At 40.7% G+C, this 17,294-nt stretch overlaps 1 protein-coding gene across 7 annotated transcripts in view; it reads left to right on the top strand.

Moving 5' to 3' along the window:
* ENPP2 (ectonucleotide pyrophosphatase/phosphodiesterase 2) overlaps positions 1-17,294 on the top strand; it is a 106,903-nt gene that overhangs the window by 26,980 nt on the left and 62,629 nt on the right. For 6 of the 7 annotated variants that reach the window (XM_032316066.1, XM_032316068.1, XM_032316065.1 and 3 more), the window contains exons 2-4: positions 711-813; positions 10,752-10,907; positions 15,307-15,432. In XM_032316066.1, coding sequence (XP_032171957.1) covers positions 711-813; positions 10,752-10,907; positions 15,307-15,432 — 385 coding nt within the window. Of the gene's footprint in view, positions 1-274; positions 499-710; positions 814-10,751; positions 10,908-15,306; positions 15,433-17,294 lie in introns of those variants that run through there. The other variant, XM_032316070.1, reaches the window with a different exon arrangement.

Genomic DNA, 17,294 nt, shown 5'->3' with positions numbered 1-17,294 from the left:
ACATTGAATAATGACATTGTAAACCTTAAAAGCTTAAAGCTGGTGGAAACCCTTTTGCAACTCTGTTTCATTTTGATGGGATCAAATACATTTGGTTTCTTTTTTAAAAACCATGTTTTTGTGAGGGAAGGAAAATGAACATGCACTGTTATTAACCACAGCAACATAAGAAACCCTCATGTTACCAGAGGAAACCACATGAAAGTGTGTGTGTGTGTGTTAGGGGCGGGACCGATAAGGGGGTGGGGAGAAGGAGAGGGATGTTTCCAGCCTCTGGGCTCAGAGCTGCCATTTGTGAACCAATCGTGATGAAATCAAGCTCCGGACAAATCAGAGGCGGCTGTCAACCTCCCAGGTGGGATTACTTGTAGTTAATAGACTGGACTCAGAGCCCCAAAAAGCAGTGCATTCAGTGTAGGCAAAAGAGAACGCGCACTGCAGAAGGCTTTCCAAGAACCCTCGGCCATGGCCAGGAGAAGCCCGGGCCGGCCCTATCAGGTAGGAGAGATTACGGCATCGCTGGGGAAGGACTGGAGGGGAGAACTGGTTCCTGATTTGGGATTTTTTTTTCTTTTGTTTTAAAACTGAAGACGGCGCTTTGTGGTGCATTTCGGAAGTCATAGGGTAGGGTGGTGATGTTGAAGTCCTTCCGGTTGCCTTCCTGACATCTGACTCCTTGATTTGACACCTCAATCTCCTTATTCCTTTAGGTCATATCCCTGTTCACTTTTGCTGTCGGAGTCAATATCTGCTTAGGATTCACAGCTCATCGAATAAAGAGGGCAGAAGGTTGGGATGAAGGCCCTCCTACAGGTAAGTGTGGCCACTGCTCGTGCTGTCAGTCCTTTTAAAATACTAGGCACTGGGTAGTCCATGTCAGCTCCTAATGAAATGCATCTTTAAGCTAACCTTGCAGTGTAACTAATTGAGTCCCAGATTTCTTCGGAGTAAAAATAGCTCTGTGTTTGATTCAGGTGAGAGAATGTGGTTTTGATGACAAGAACATGTGGGCTCGCTCCGTGATAACTGGCTATTTCAATCTTCGTACTCTGAAACTCACACATTTTAAGATAAAATTAAAACTCTCGTTAGCAGACAAGGCTGAGAGAGAAGTGGTGGGAACAGGTGCTGGTTTAATATTGGAGAGACATGACTTTGATTTATTGTCACGTGACATAGAATGTAGAATTTGTCTCCAGAAACTTTGATCTACCAAAAAAAAATTTATAAAGGGGGTGTCAGTGAGCAAAAAGCAGTGAACTGTCTTTCTGAGACTTCAGAATTTAGGACTATGAGATTATGATTTACCTAGAATAGGAAAAATATAAGAGAGAGGAGATGCTTTGAAGAGCTCCCAGGATTGACTTGCACCCAGCTTTCTCTTTTGGCATAACAGCAGGTAAGTTTTAATAGTGTACCTTGACTTAACTAATAGAACCAAAGTGAAAGAGTTTCCTTTTACAATACACTGTGCCATAAGCAGTGTGGGAATTCTTATAAAGGAGCTCCTTGTGCAGACTGAGGGGGCTTAACTGACCAGGTCTTAAGTAATGAGTTGGTTAATTTCCTGGAAATTGGAGCTGCTGATGGTTTTATAAATAAAAATTACATATTAAGTAATGGGTACTCTAGGGGGCAATATTTTCTTGACTTTCTCTGACATCTCAGCATGTTTGTCTACCTTTCTGCGGATTTTGGATTTCTCCGTATTTTTCGACCTGACTGATCTCAAAGACGATCACCTGTCTCTACTGAGCCAGCATGAACTTTTATTAACCAAGTCATGATATATATATATATCATATATGAAATATATATATATGGAATACTAGGTCGTCCTCACCTCAAGTAAGTTGCTTTTTGAGTCATGCCAGAAGATTGAAAGAATAATATGGGGAGTAGTTTAGTGAGTCCAAGTGGGGTGTGGTTGGGGTGCAAAGTGAGAAAATAGATCATAAAAACTGCACCCCAGGGAGCCAAATGGGCAAAATGAGTTGTCTTCTGTTGGGGAGAAAGAGGAGAGATCACTGGGCTGGAGAATCCTGTTTTTATTGGTAACAAATGCTGTCTTCAAAGACCTCTTTTTCTTGTTCTAGACAAGTATAACTCGCATTAGCACTGACTGTAACTGCGCAGACTGACAGGAGGATTGGAGCCTTAGTGTTATCCTGTGGGCAAACGAGCCCCTTGAGAGCCCACTGCTGGTTTTTTCTAGTGCATCCTAGAAGGAACTTCTTTTCTGCCTCAGAGTCCTATATTACTTCAGCCAAAACCAAGAGGGGACAAGCTGTTTTCTTAATGAATGTGTAAAATGAAGTAACTCATTATTTTCATAGTTGATTTTTTGGGGCAAACAGTCATGAGGTCCTGGACTGACCACTCGGATCCTTAGAATCTGCTGTGTGGCCTTGGGCAAGTCACTTGGGATGTCTGTGTCCTTAGCTGTATAATGAGAAGCAGGCCTAGATGATTTCTAATTTTCCTTCTGGATTAAAAAAAAAAAAAAAAAAAGCTCATGATTCTATCCATTCTGTTTCATTGATCCTTGAATTTGGATGCGCTCTACTGGAGAACTTGGAAAGTATAGAACAGATTTATTAATCCTGAAATATGTTTTATGCATAATTATCTCCATACATTATAAGAAGCAGCTCTAAGAACTACTGAGTCTATGTTACGTCTGTAAAAATAATGTAATTTATATTGTAATGTGTACATCTAAGTGAATTTAAATGTAGCACAGCATATTTTCTCCTTGAATTATTTAATTAAATTGTGGATTATTTAATTTATGGTATCTTCTATAATAATCTTAGTGGAAATCCTACTTCTTTGAATCTTAGTGGGGATACGATGACGTTTACGTCTGAGTTTTAGGATTTGCCTGCACGCTTCTTATTTTTAATTTATCTGTTTCCGTAGTTCACCAGGGTTTGGGGCACTAATGGTTGATTTCTCCTGAATAAAGCCCAGAAATGTACTTTGGAAACCAGGATGAGTGCGTCGTGCAGAAAGTTTAATCATGTTCATCTTTTTAAATGTTCTATATGCCCTGAAAGGGCCTCCCTCAGAGAATGTAGGAGGCAGGTTTCTCTGTAAGCAAGGCCTTCCCATCAGAAAACACTGGGAAAACTTTTATATATGTATTAGGACAAGATACTAAAAAGGAAAGACAGCCCTGCCAATTTTCAGCAATACTTTCACATTCCAGAGAAATCCGGAGAAGCTCAGTGCGCCAAGACCGTGTGACCAAATGGAACTCCAAGGGTATTAATTTATGGCTGGCTTCAGACTGTGCAGAGTAAGAGCTCCCATTCAAAAGCACACACCTTCTTGTTTGGTAAACGTAGTTTCTCAGAGTCCTCGGGATTAGGTGAGAAAGTTCTACGCATGGGGCAGACCATCAGTGCTGTACTCTGGACTGGGATGTTAGTTTCAAGGCTGTGGCTGTGCAAACAGACTGTTATAATTAACTAACTAGCACACTTGTTGGCTGGTTTATTGTTAGGGCCTAGTGACCCACCGGAAGTAATGCTAGAATGGGATTTCTTCTACCAGATGGTAAGAGATCCACGGATTTCTTAGGAGATATGAAACGAGCAGAGCTAAGTATAATTCTCTTGAGTAAATATAATGGGCAATCAGGGGCACGGGATGGATAGAATATGTTTTCAAAGAAAATGTAAATAGGATGTGCACATCCGTTTGACATCTTTGTTGCATATGTCTGGGGGGTAGCCAGCTTGATTTACCTTTAAGGTTGTGAGGGAATTGGTATGCATACAGGTGTGTGTGTGTGTGTGTGTGTGTGTGTGTACTCACAGACATATGTGTATGCATATGTTTGTGGTGCGGAGTGGAGGCGATTTCGCTGAAATCTATGATGGATTCCCTTTCAGTCTCCGGATGGAAATGGGCTATCCTCTGAAACTCAAGCCACTTAATACTTTCAAGGCCCAGGGAAGTTTGTGAGCTTGTGAGTAACTGGCAAAGAGAGACTCGAAAGCCCCACCCAAGTCGTCATCATTTTTAGTGACTCCAGAGCTTAAAAGTGTGTGAATGAAATTCGTGGGCAGATAGACAAGGAGGAGTGTCTCTCACAGCTTTATGAGGAAAGTGAGTCTTTGTGAATCGCAGAGAAGACAACCAGGGTAAGAGGGACGAGAAGGTTCGTGATCGTCTGTCTCGATGGTGGCAGAGCAGCATGTAGGAAGCTGCAAAGCAGACAGATACAACAGCCATGATTCTGGAAGGAAGACCCTGTCATGACTTAAGATCATGTCTTGGGACTTGATGGGACTTGATGTTAAATAAAATGTGGAGTCAGGGGTGTTTGTTTATTGAGAGAGAGACAGACAGAGAAAGGCAAGGAGGGGAGGGACAGTGGAAGAGGGAGAGAGAGAATCTTAAGCAAACTCTGTACCCAGGATGGAGCCTGACGCAGGGCTTGATCTCACAACAGTGAGATCATGACATAAGCCGAGATCAAGAGTCAGTCGCTTAACCGACTGAGCCACCCAGGCACCTCGAGTCATGGGGTGATTAAAGTAAATGGAATAAAACTTTGCAGAGTAGAGTCTAAAGAGGGCACAGGTCATTCAGGGCTTTGTTACATGAAGCTCTGGAATAGGGGTTTTTCATTTATCTTAAAACTACACAGAATTCTCTATCTTGTCGGTATACCCAGAAATCTTAGTCCCCCATGGTTACCACACAGATTCTCAAACCAAAAACCTTTCCAAATCATGTCTTCATCAGAGTCATAGACTGTGTACAGAATTTGGAAAAATCCTTTGTGAACAAAAACAGTGCGATAGTTGTATTCCGATGATCTAAAATTTTAACCAGGCCCTTTTTAGCTCAGATTAGCCTGAGGGTTCAGATTTTCCGATGAGGAAAACAGGGATAAGGTTACCTTTTTATCGGAAAAGGTTTTTGAAAACAAAATGCCATATTAGGGGTGATGAGAATATAAGGTGTTAAGTATATGATGATACATTTAATTTATCTTCACTTATGTTTGAAGGCCAGTGTCTAAACTTTTACCTTTTCAAGTCGCTAGTAGCTGTGATTTTGACAACGATATTTCCTTGTTTGGGGGCAGATTTGCAAACCATTCAGACATGCTCTACTGACTACCATCCTAAATGCTACCCGAGAGATTCAAAAGTTGAGCTAAAGTTTTTAATCTATTTTATTTACGTCACATAAATCAGTTTTCTTCTAGTATATGAGAACTTTCTACATGAGAATGTTGTGTTAATAAACTCTTTAAAAGTGCAGGTGTCTGAAAACTTCCCAGGTAGGCCCATTTACTGAAAAAGTTGTCCATGATAGCTGGTCCAGAATCTGACAAGGAGGAGAGAAGAGTGGTGTCTCCAGAGTGGGCATCTATAGGAACCGATGTCTTTAGGAAGCAGAGATACTGACATGGAGACTTGTCTGTAAGGGCTACTCCCTGTGGGATAAGGTCAGTCATATCAGGAACACATGGCCACGGTGGTATGAGAGAGTATGACCAGAAAGGATGAATCATATACTCCAGAGGAGGCATAAGAGAACATGAAATGCTAGAGTTGGTCAGCATCTTGAATGTCGTCCATGTTGACAGCCTCCTTTCCCTGTGGTTTCTACTTCAGACATGGCAGGCAGACAGAGGAGAACCAGTTCTGTGTCAGTGCCCTTAAACAGGAGGCTGCATAACCACAGCCCACAGCCCCTTGTAAGGCTTCCCTCTCACTTTCAGGAAGCACTTGGGCTGAAGACCTCAGAGAACGGGAGGAAGAGACAGGGCGCCATCTCTCAGACACTGGACACAGGGCCACCACACAAAGCTTGAAGAAAGAGTCTTCCAGCTTTAGGAAATGAAAGGTTTTCAAACTTCAGTACTGCTTCCCTCACTGATCAACATCAAAATCTGAAAATTTCCATTTTGCAGAGGGATTTAGAGGATTGATGGGGATTAGAGGATGATAGGATTGGGCGTCTGGGATGAACTCATGGGTAGGTCACCACTCTTGTCATGGATTACTCCTTTCCCAATGGCCTATTAAATTATTGGTAGTTTTTCCCCATATAAATGGCACCAGAATTCTATGACACTGCCTCTGTGTGGTAAGATGCCTATGTATGATAAGATGGAACATCGTATTTTTTTTTTAAGATTTTATTTATTTATTTGACAGACAGAGATCACAGGCAGGCAGAGAGGCAGGCAGAGAGAGAGAGAGGAGGAAGCAGGCTCCCAATGGAGCAGAGAGCCCAATGCAGGGCTCGATCCCAGGACCCTGGGATCATGAGTCAAAGGCGGAGGCTTTAACCCACTGAGCCACCCAGGCGCCCCCATTGTGTTTTTTGTTTTACCCGTTTAGAAAGACTTCATTTATTTATTTATTTAGAGAGTGGGTGGAGGGGAGGCGTAGAGGGAAGAGGGAGACCGAGAATCTCAAACAGACTCTTGCTGACTGTGGAGCCCAATGTGGAACCCAATGACCCCGAGGTCATGACCTGAGTTGAAAACAAGAGTTAGATGTTCAACTGACTGAGTCACCCAGGAGTCCCAATGGAATGTTTTAGAAATAAGATTTTACTTACCTAAATGAAAACAATTTCACTTGGGTCTATCAGAATTATGAATTCGAGCGTAATAAATCACATTTTTACATTGGTGGTATTTAAATCACAAAATGCTTCTGTGGAAAATAAGGAGCATGTAACACTTTTAAGGAGCATGTAACACTTTATATATGTACATATATACCTGTTTTAAAATTTGAAGTCCCTATTTTAAGAAAAGGGTCTGTAGAGACTGTAAGAGTTATTTTTTAAGATTCTGGAACTGAGTTGCAACTTTAAGCAAAATAGCATTATTTAAATATGTAATGAGGAAGGCAGCGATAGAATTTGAATCTCACAAAAGCACTGGCAGATGTCTCGTATGAAATGCCAAACCTCCATACTTTTCCCACATTTTCGACTTGATCCTTTCTAGGTGTTTTTGTCATTTGTCTTCCTTGTTGGTTCTGAACTTTTATGGGCGTCTCCGTAATTATGAGACACCACAAGTCCTCATCAAACTGATCCTGCAGTTTTTATCACCCCATTCAATAAGTTATAGAACCTGAGCGCTCAGATCGATGTACTCCTGGTTTAGGTCACGTAAAGGAAAGCTTTACAGATTTTAGAATTTAGACATATAATAAGTCAGAGAATCTTTCTGTATGGAACCAGGTTTAACATTTTCCAATAAAAAGCCAAGACCTAATATCTGTCCTTAGGCTGGTGTGGGGCGGAGGGAAAGACATGAGACATGGGTATGGAATGAAAAAGCCAGAAACGAGAGTATGGGGGTCAGAGCTTATTAGGAAGATGGTGGGGATGGTGTAGGCCCTGGAAAGGCAAAGTGAATGTGGCTCTACTCTATCACCTGACTTGACTCACAGAGGTGCGGAAGTTCAAATTTTTCAGATTATTGGACTGGCAGGACTACATGGATCAATTCATCTTCCCATATCTCTGGCTGCCATTGTCAGCAGAGTCCAAGCCAGCCAAGAACGAATTTGGTCTGTGTGTCCCCAGTCCGTCCTGGCCCCCGAACTTAGCCTTACTTGCAAGCTGTTGGTAAACCTTGAGTCCAACACTTTTTACCATCTGTGTGTTTGCATGATGAACACATGAGCAACACTTCCTTCACAAAGCTGTCTTCCGTTTAAGGCTTGGCAAAGATGATCATTAGGGGCAAGCAACTGAGAGAGAGTCAATGATTTTCAAGAACAAAGTGGGGGATACAGTCAGGATAATCAATGCGGTAGGGATGCAGTAAAAATAACGTGACTGACATGGATGGAGAAAGGCTTAGAATGGCTAAAATTCCACACAGATGTTTTAAAAGTAAAGAGAGAAATAGGGAAGAGGTCATGATGCAGGAAAAGCAAAGGACATGCCCAGAGGAATATTTCAAATGCGGGGTGGACGCCATAAAGAAGAGAAGACAGGACGAGTCAGCAACTACGAACCATGTGCCTTTGGACCTCGTAGCATCATCTCAGCAATAAGCCTAGCTGAGTGTATTTGTGTATGCAGCTCACAGGAGTGAATTCTGCTTAGAATTTATTAAATGGCCACAGGGTCAGTCTAAGCGGTCCCCTAAATAAAAGAATAATTCAATTATAAGCGCTTTTCCTATCTTTGTTTTTATTATAGGACTTTCTCTATTTTTACTTTTAGCACATCTCAACCTCTCCTCCCCCTGCAGTTTCTTATGGCCCAGCATGCACTGTTGCTAGGTTGGCCAAAGTCAATAGAAAAATGTGGTTTTTGAACCAGAGGTACGGCACTGCATTGGAAACCCGACATTATTTCCTAAACTGAGCTGGTGCGGTTTGTATGTGTTTCAACATCCCAGAATCAACCATGCACAAGTGTTTCACATCTCATGGTCTAGTGAATCTGTTTGCTTTACTTGAACTGATCTGATGCCATAAAGGCTAGGATGGGGTGACTCTGACTTTTAAAAGGACAAAGGACTGAGGGATGGACGGGATGTTCAGATGAATGGCTTCAGCGAACCTGGAAATGTTATTTAACTTCTGTTCTCCGCCTGCTTCTTCTGTTTGCTTGTTTTCAAAAGTAATACATGCCAATTGTAAAAAAATGAAAAATTCATACACAGAAATAAGGAAGTAAGAGTATACATAGCATGTCATCAATAACAATTGTTAAGCTATTTCTATATAGTATATATTATATAATATATACTTTATACATAAATATGTACACAGGGTTATAAATATATATGTTATATGTATAAGAGGGATAGAAATAAGCAAACAAACAAAAGAATTGATAAAATCCTAGAAGTTTCAAACTACAGAAAGGAAAAGAAAAATCCCTCTGCTTCTCTTTTTCTCAGTCATTTTGCTCAAATATAATTCCTGTAAAGAGTTTCTTATGAGGAGGGGGTGGGTAGGGAGGAAGGTTATTGACACCTGTACCTTTCCTCAATGCCTCTGCCCCCCCCTTCTCTGGCTCTGTTTTTATTTTTATATTTATTCATATCCTTATCGCTCTCTTTACCTCTATTTATGACACAAAATATGATGTTTAATACTATCATACTGTTCTGTTGCTTTGCTCTTAAAAAAAACACATTAATATAATTTTATAGATCTTTCCATAGTACCCTACACAGCTCTAACTCATTCTTTTTAAGGGCTGGGCAATATTCCATTAATGGATACAGTGATTCTTTTATATGTATCTTGGTAAACTTGTACAAATATACATGAGAGGTGAATTCCTAGTAATGGAATTTCTGGGTGAAAGATTCATATGCATTACCAAAATGTGTTCTATTTTACAAAAAAATTCATTCCTAGCAACAGGTAGGACACTGCTTATGCTTTCCATTCATCAGAGATTAATTATTTTGTAAGCTATGATGACAACAGAGTTGAATTTTTTCCAGTCGGCCAGTTATTCCAGCACTACTTACTAATTAATCCTTCTTTTACCTCCTGATTAATGCCTCTTTCTTTCTCCAATTGCTTTAATCATAAATAAATTCTCATATATTTGACTCTATTTCCCATTCCCACCTTCAGCATTGATCTACTTATTTCCTGGTATAAACTGTTTTAATTATTTAATTCCAGAATATACTTTACTATCTAGTCTTCACCAAATTACTCTTACTTTCAAGTACTTTTCATTTCATTTATTCATTTTTTATAAATTTTTAATATCCTCTCCAGTTTAAAAAACTCCTCTTTATATTTTTATTGTGGTTGCATTGAACCTTTAGGTTCATTTAGGAAAAACTGATATTTTTATAATATTATTTTTATCTCCAAGATGGTATATCTTTCCATTTAATGAAATCTTTTGAAATACCTTCTTGTAGAGTTTTAATGTGTTCTTCAGGTACGTCCTACACGTCTGATGAAATTTATACCTAATATCATATCTTTTAAGAACTATGAGGAATGGAACTTCCATTGAATTTTTGAACTTATATAATACAAACATGTAGAATTTTTGTCTCACCTATTTTTTTCCCTAAAATTTTAGTTGATCCTGAGATTTCTAGATATATAGTCATATCATAGAAAATAAAAAGGATTTATTTTTGACAAGCTGAGATTATGGTGTTCATGTTCGTGTAACTCCAGTTATGAGTATAGATTTATTTAATGGCTGGAAGAGGTCTTACAAGTCTTCTATTTCAGTTCCGTATGTTCAGACTGTTCTCGGATCATTTAGGCTCAAATCTCCTTACAAAAAGTTACAGCTTTTCAAAGAGGGACATGAACTCTTGTTTCTAAGTGTGTACATCAATGTTCTCTTCTCTGTTGGCATCGTTAACATCCGCAGAGACACTAACCCTCCCAGATTTGTAGTAATAATAATTGTAAACAGTAAAATAAAACCATCGGCCAACATTCATTGCACTTACTGTGTTTGACAGACTGCTAAGTGTTCTGCTTGGATTGTTTCCTTGAATTCTCATTATAATCTCCAGTTACTTTTGTTAATCCCCCCACTTTGCAGATGAGGAAACTGGCAGGAGGTTTGGCGACCTGCCAAGGGTCCACAGCGACCTGCCCAGGGTTCACAGCTAGAAGGTGATGGTGCCAGTCTGCTCAGCTAGAGCCTGACTGTGTCACCATGCTGTGCTCCTTCCCACGGCCCCTTCTCCATGATGACAGGACCCATTTCCTAATCCCATCGCCGTTGCCTCTTATATCTTGCAGTGTTATCCGACTCCCCCTGGACCAACACTTCTGGATCATGCAAGGGTAGATGCTTTGAACTTCAAGAAGTTGGGCCCCCTGACTGTCGTTGTGATAACCTATGTAAGAGCTACAGCAGTTGCTGCCATGACTTCGATGAGCTTTGTCTGAAGACAGGTGGGTAAATTTTGGGTCCTCTGGAGACTTGGTTGGAGAGCTTAAACGCCCTCACTGTTATTTTCCCTGGCATTTGCACCTTGCTTTAGTCAAACCACACTGTGTGCGTTAGTTTTGTTTCTTGATGATTTGTTTCTTGGATGATTATTGATTGTGACTGTTGTTTGCATACCAAGCCCACTCAAAGAACGTTCTTTGCAACTACAGTCATTATTTACTGATTTTGGAAATATTTATGGCCAGGCTTTTTTCCCCCCCAATCTTCATCATCTGTCTCTTGCTATCAATTCCCACATTCGCTGCTAGGGTACATGGACTGAAACTAACAGCATTCTTATTTTTAATTTTCTGTTTTAATTTTAATTTTTTCAATTTTTGCTTCCCTGCTCAGTGTACAACATTTGCGTTATTTCGTCTTATCATGTAGTAACTATTGGCCTGCTCTGATGTAATTCCCCATTCTCTGTGCAGGTGGAAAGTTGTTATGGAGTTCTACTTGGGGTCTCATGCTCAGGGTAGCTCCGAAATATTCCTCTCAGTCATCCTGGCCTTTCTTGCCATGTCTGCTCTACTGGAACCATCAGTAGAATATATGGACTTCAGAATGAATACACTTGAGTTGAGAAGAAGCGGTTTGGAGACATTTGCCACCCCACCTGCTCTGTTTCCAAAGCCCAACACTTTAAGTAGGACCCGGGAGAAACCTTGCAGGCTATCCAGCACGCCTCTGGGCAGCACTGTATGTAAACTCTGAAAAGATGACTGTCAACAGTGCTAAGATCTCTAGACACAGCTTCCTTGATAAGTTATGACTTGGTTTTGGACTTCTATGATTTAAATGATTCTTTCAAAAATCTGACTCATATTATCATTGATATTAGCCTCATATTTCTAATGATATCATTAGAAACAGACACGTTATTCTCCTTTACTGAAGAAATAGCCCTTGATTTATATAAAAACCGATGCCAACTCCCTTACCAGTTCTGGTTTGTTTGCTTTTCCCCCACCAAACAAGAAGAGTTTTATTAGGCTGTTTTCTGTATAATACATTTTCCAAACATGTAGCCATTTTTTTCTTGTTACTTTTCTTTGGAACTTCTCCCAGGTTCCTTAGCCGTGGGTCTGCAAACTTAAATGCTGAGAACCTTGTAAACTGAACATATGGATGGAACAGATGTTCTAGTAGAGCCCTTTGGCTCCGAAACATTATTTCAAACCAGCAGCCTATGATTGCGTGGCACTGGGGACCTAACCGATGTTCGTTTCCTTTGCGCCACGAGCATCTGGCCTCTGACATGTCCTCTGAGGTCCAGATTCCTGATCTTAGAGCTCCTTGCAAAGTTTAGGGGATGTCCCCACTCTACCTTCGCTCTTTCCGAATGTCATTCATGCCTCTCTTTCCAGATGTAATAAATACAGATGATAACAACATTTTTGAAGTAGTTTATTTTCCTGTGTACCAAGATAACATATGCCAAATGTGGAAGAATCAAATATCAAACAATAACAGAAGGTTGAAGGAAAAAATAAAAGTCCCTGAGATCCTACAGGCCTCATAGATGGCCTACAGGCCACTTTCCAGAGAAAAGCACGATGTTTCAGTGTAGACCTTGACTACTATGAGTGTGTGTGTACGTGTATTTATATGAGTGTATATATGTATATGTTTGGAAGGGGATGTGTCTATACTCATATATCTCTTTACACACTGTCTTTTTGAATGTCTAAATAGTATTCCATTGAACAGATGCAACCTGCTTTTTGAGTAACTGATCATTATTTAGATTTCCCCAATTGTTGGTATTATGAAGAATGTATCAATGAATGTGGTTCATGATTATTTGAATTTTGTTTGTTTTCCTTAAGACAAATTCCTAGGAGTGGGATTTTGAAGCAAAGTGTACATTTTAAAAATATAAATATATGATACATAATTAACACTTCTCAAAGTTTATATTCCTCTCAAAAGGCACAAGAACCTTTCAGCACTCCTTTTTCAACACATTCTCACTTTTAAAATACATATTTTCACTAAAAAATTGCTTTTTCTGATCTAATAGGTAACTTTCTTATTATTCCATAAGGTTAATTTTTTTTTCCTGTTTATTTCCATGTTTGTTTTCAAAATTATACAGCTGACTGACTCCTATCTTGCTTGTGGTTCACTCTGAACCCTGGCTTTTAAAAATTCCATTTTTACACAAAGCCAGTAGTTCATCAATAAGTTCAGCTTGTTAATAGTGATTCTTTTTTTATAAACAAAGGGATTTTCTTATGAAACTAGAACAGCAATAAAAGTATATGTGTTATATGAATTATCCTTGAATTGGGGAAAAAAAATCAGTCTAAGTAACCTTGGAAATTTGCTAACCATTGAGAATAGCAGGTCCTGGATAAAGGAATTTTAAGCATTTCATCTGCTTGGGAAGCGAAGGCAGAGGAAGAGGGGATATCAAAAAATCAGAGAAAATTTGGATATAAATGTAATTCTAAAAGAAGGGAAATTAAACAATAGTTATATGGTTTTCTAGCATGGCAACTAGTACTTCTTTATTCATTTATTCATTTAGCAAAGTGTCTATTGGTAGAATATTACTAAGTAGCAACACAGCTTCCTAAAACCATTGCCTTGCACTTACAACATAAAATAAGGGGTGAAGACCTCAAGTGTCCTTAGCTCAGAGAGGGTTTTCTTGACCAATCTATGTCAAGTAGCATCCCCTTTCCACCCTGTAACTCTCTATCAGTACCATCGTATTATTTCCTTCATAGCACTTGACATGAGCTGAAATTATCTTGTTTCTCCTGGTCTGCTTGCCTATGGTCTGTCTTTCCCAATTGGAATAGAAGCTCCACGAAGATGTCTTGTCTTGTCTTTCTTGTTCTTCATGACCCACACCCCCAGCACCTGGAACATGGAAAACATAATAGAAATATGTATTGAATAAATGACTTTATTATGGAGTTTCTTAGTACATCAACCCCGAATTTAAAGAGTTGTGTTTTATTTTCATGATAATTTGCAAGTAGATGGAATGCATGTTCAGGGAACACCTAGCATGTGTGGAGCACAGTCTCAGATACTGGAGACATAACGGTGAAGAGATATGTGTTTTTCTTTCCCCCCCCTGCTATGGAGCTTCCAGTTTAGTAGATGAAAATGCAAGCAAAAAAATATAGCACTCTCTTTTATTTTTTTTAAAGATTTTATTGATTTATTTGACAAACAGAGATCACAAGTAGGCAGAGAGACAGGCAAAGAGAGAGGAGGGAAACAGGCTCCCTGCTGAGCAGAGAGCCTGATGCGGGGCTCGATCCCAAGACCGTGGGACCATGACCCGAGCCAAAGGCAGAGGCTTTAACCCACTGAGACACCCAGGTGCCCCTAGCACTCTCTTTTATTTATTTATTTATTTTTCCCAGTGGGTTCCCACCTACCCCCCCCCCCCCGCCCACCGAGGGACGCGGGGCACACGCACACGCACGACCCGACGGGGCCACCGGGTAGCCCCCTCCCGATGGCCGCGCAAAGACTGTGGCGTGGCGCAGCAACCCCGGCCCCGGGGGGGTCGTGCGTGTGGCGGAGTCTAGGAGAAGGGAACCCTCCTCCGCACCGGCCGACTACCCCGACCTGAGGTGGACGGGCGACCCCCAAAGGGTCTTTAAACCTCTGCGCCGGGACGCGCCTAGCACTCTCTTTTAAATGAAAATGTTAATTTTCTTAAATATTTACTGTTTGAGTTAAACCATGAGCTCTGAATCAAGTATGTTCAGACAGAAATCTGTAACCCATCTACTGGCCTCCGGAGAGGAGGGGCTATGACCCCTCATTGTAGATGAGGCCATATTTTGGTTGATGGTTGGCACTGCGAGTGTTTTTCATATCCCTTTAAACTCTACATCTCTCTGTTTAGGACTGGACCCTCCAGCTGCAACTTAGAGCAGGAGAGGATTTGGTTGCACTATTGTTTGTAATTAAATCAAGTTCCTTAATGTCAAGCAAAGCTACTTTGGGAAATAAAAGAGCCCAGCTGTAGTTACTCTGCCTAAGATGGTGGAAACACCTATCACAAACCTTACACACCATACATTTTCCTGTTTTTTTTTTTTTTTTTTTTTTTTTTTTTTTAGTACAGTGTACAAATGGTAAAGGTTCCATTTTTCCAAAGGAGCCCAATTATGTTTGGCTTCGTACTCTGATTTGAAAAATTAGGAATTCAACCTATTTGTAAGTCCTCCAAATATCATCTAGGCCTCAGGCCAACTCTAATTTCACAAGCAGATTAAATGATGTGGGATTTTTAGCTCTTTTTGTTGGCAACACTTGTGAGCAATTGTGGCCTCTTTCATTTGGTCTGTGAGAAGCAGTGACAGTGTTTTATTGTGCCGATTTCAGCGGGCGGCTGGGAGTGTACTAAGGACAGATGCGGAGAAGTAAGAAACGAAGACAATGCTTGTCACTGCTCAGAGGACTGCCTGGCCAGAGGAGACTGCTGTACTAATTACCAAGTGGTTTGCAAAGGTACATGTTTCCATGGGTTGGCTAGAGCTTTAAAAGATTAAAAACTGGAGATGCTCCAAGGAGTCTTGGATGTTGGGGCTATAACACCTTGGATATGGGTTTGGAAGGAGGGAAGGGGTTGTGTTTTTAAATTTCTCATGCTTTTTTCTTGGTTTTGCTTCCCTGCATTTCACGGATCTGAAATAACAAGGAAATTGCCCCAAATTCCAGAACGTGGTAGAATCCTAATAACGAAGAGTTTACTAAAGTTCCTGTCTTGGTCTTAGATCAGGTTGTCTGAAAGCAGAGCCTGAGATGGAATTCCTTGCGTGGAATGTATTGAGGGAGTGCTCTGTGGGAAAACCACGTCAGGGAGCAAGAAGGAGGTCAGGGCAGGGGGCAGCCAGCAAGGATGTGGTTTTAGGGGAAGCCTCACCTTGGCGTGATTTACTGCAAGGTCTGGAAGGTAAATAATAGTGTTCTTACCCTTTGAGGCGGGGGCGGGGGGGACATGGCTTTTGTACCCATTGGATGTAAGCTATAAACTGAGGCACTAGCAGCAGCCTGAAGATGTGCATACCAGCTGGTAAAGAGGGTCGGGGCACGCACAGTTCCTGCTGTACCCCAAAGCTCTGCACGCATATCTGTTCTCTTGGTATGGTCGATTGTGGGATATGATGGTTTTATTCTAATAGTAAATACCAGTCGGTGAACTAACAAAAGTATAAAAGATGATGTTTCTGTCTCTAAGGATTTCAAGTTACCATAGCACCCAATTACAGAGGTTAATGGAAAGATCCAAGAATCTTTATGTAAACGTTGCAAGTCACTTTATTGTCAAAATTAAGTCCTTCTTCCTTGCTGTGCCATGGAACATTTAAGAAGAGTTTCTGTGAAAAGATTTCAGGAAAAAAGCAAATCCGTTCTGAACGTGTTTCGTGTTCAGTTTGTGGCGGGAAGGTATTCCATAAATCCTGAATTTGGAAACTTTCCCCTGCCCAAACAGTTATTGTAACTTTTTTTTTTTTTTAAATTTTATTTATTTATTTGACAGACAGAGAGATCACAAGTAGGCAGAGAGGCAGACAGAGAGGGGGAAGCAGGCTCCCCGCTGAGCAGAGAGCCTGATGCGGGGCTCGATCCCAGGACCCTGAGATCATGACCTGAGCCGAAGGCAGCGGCTTAACCCACTGAGCCACCCAGGCGCCCCTATTGTAACTTTTGATAAAGCATACAATCAACTGAGACTCTTATTCCCCGCCCCCCCCCCCCCATGTAGTAAATGTAACAATAAACCACAGAGGCTATTAGAAGAGAAAAGACCAGAAAAAGTCCTAGGTGTCTGGTCACTGAACCATTCAACATTGGATTTTCCTGGTTAAAACTTCTAGTTGTAGTACTTTTGTAAGAGCCCTGGGTTACTAGATACGTGGTAAAACTCCCCCCAGTTTAAGGAGCATGTTACTAACCTACCCAGCTGTCAGGAGTCAGGTTCTTATTACCAGGGTGATTTCCGATTTCCGATGGTCAAAATACGTGATGTTTATTTGCCTTAGGGCCATTTAAAGTAAATGCTTTTTGATAATTTTCATTTTTTCCTAAGGAAGCCTCGTTGTTAATGTTTCTTTAGTTTTAAACCTGAACATTTTTCTGTTCTCCATTCTTGATGGGGTAACTCAGGAAAGCTCTTAGACCTTGGAGGAAGAGAAAATTGAAAGGGCATTGATTTTTTTCCCTAAATTCACGGGCTGAACGCTGATCCAGTGGCAAATCATCTTTCTCTTGCAATCTTCCAATCTATCATTCCTGAGTATTCTAAGCCTTTCCCCGCAACTGAAGGGAAGTTGTGCCATAGTTTCTATGGCTCTGAGATGTTCAGTGGT

Source organism: Mustela erminea, chromosome 16 (assembly GCF_009829155.1).
Source record: "Mustela erminea isolate mMusErm1 chromosome 16, mMusErm1.Pri, whole genome shotgun sequence".
Lineage (NCBI taxonomy): Eukaryota > Metazoa > Chordata > Mammalia > Carnivora > Mustelidae > Mustela > Mustela erminea.
The sequence above is the reverse complement of the archived record's forward strand: the minus strand, read 5'-3'. Positions and strand labels throughout refer to the sequence as shown.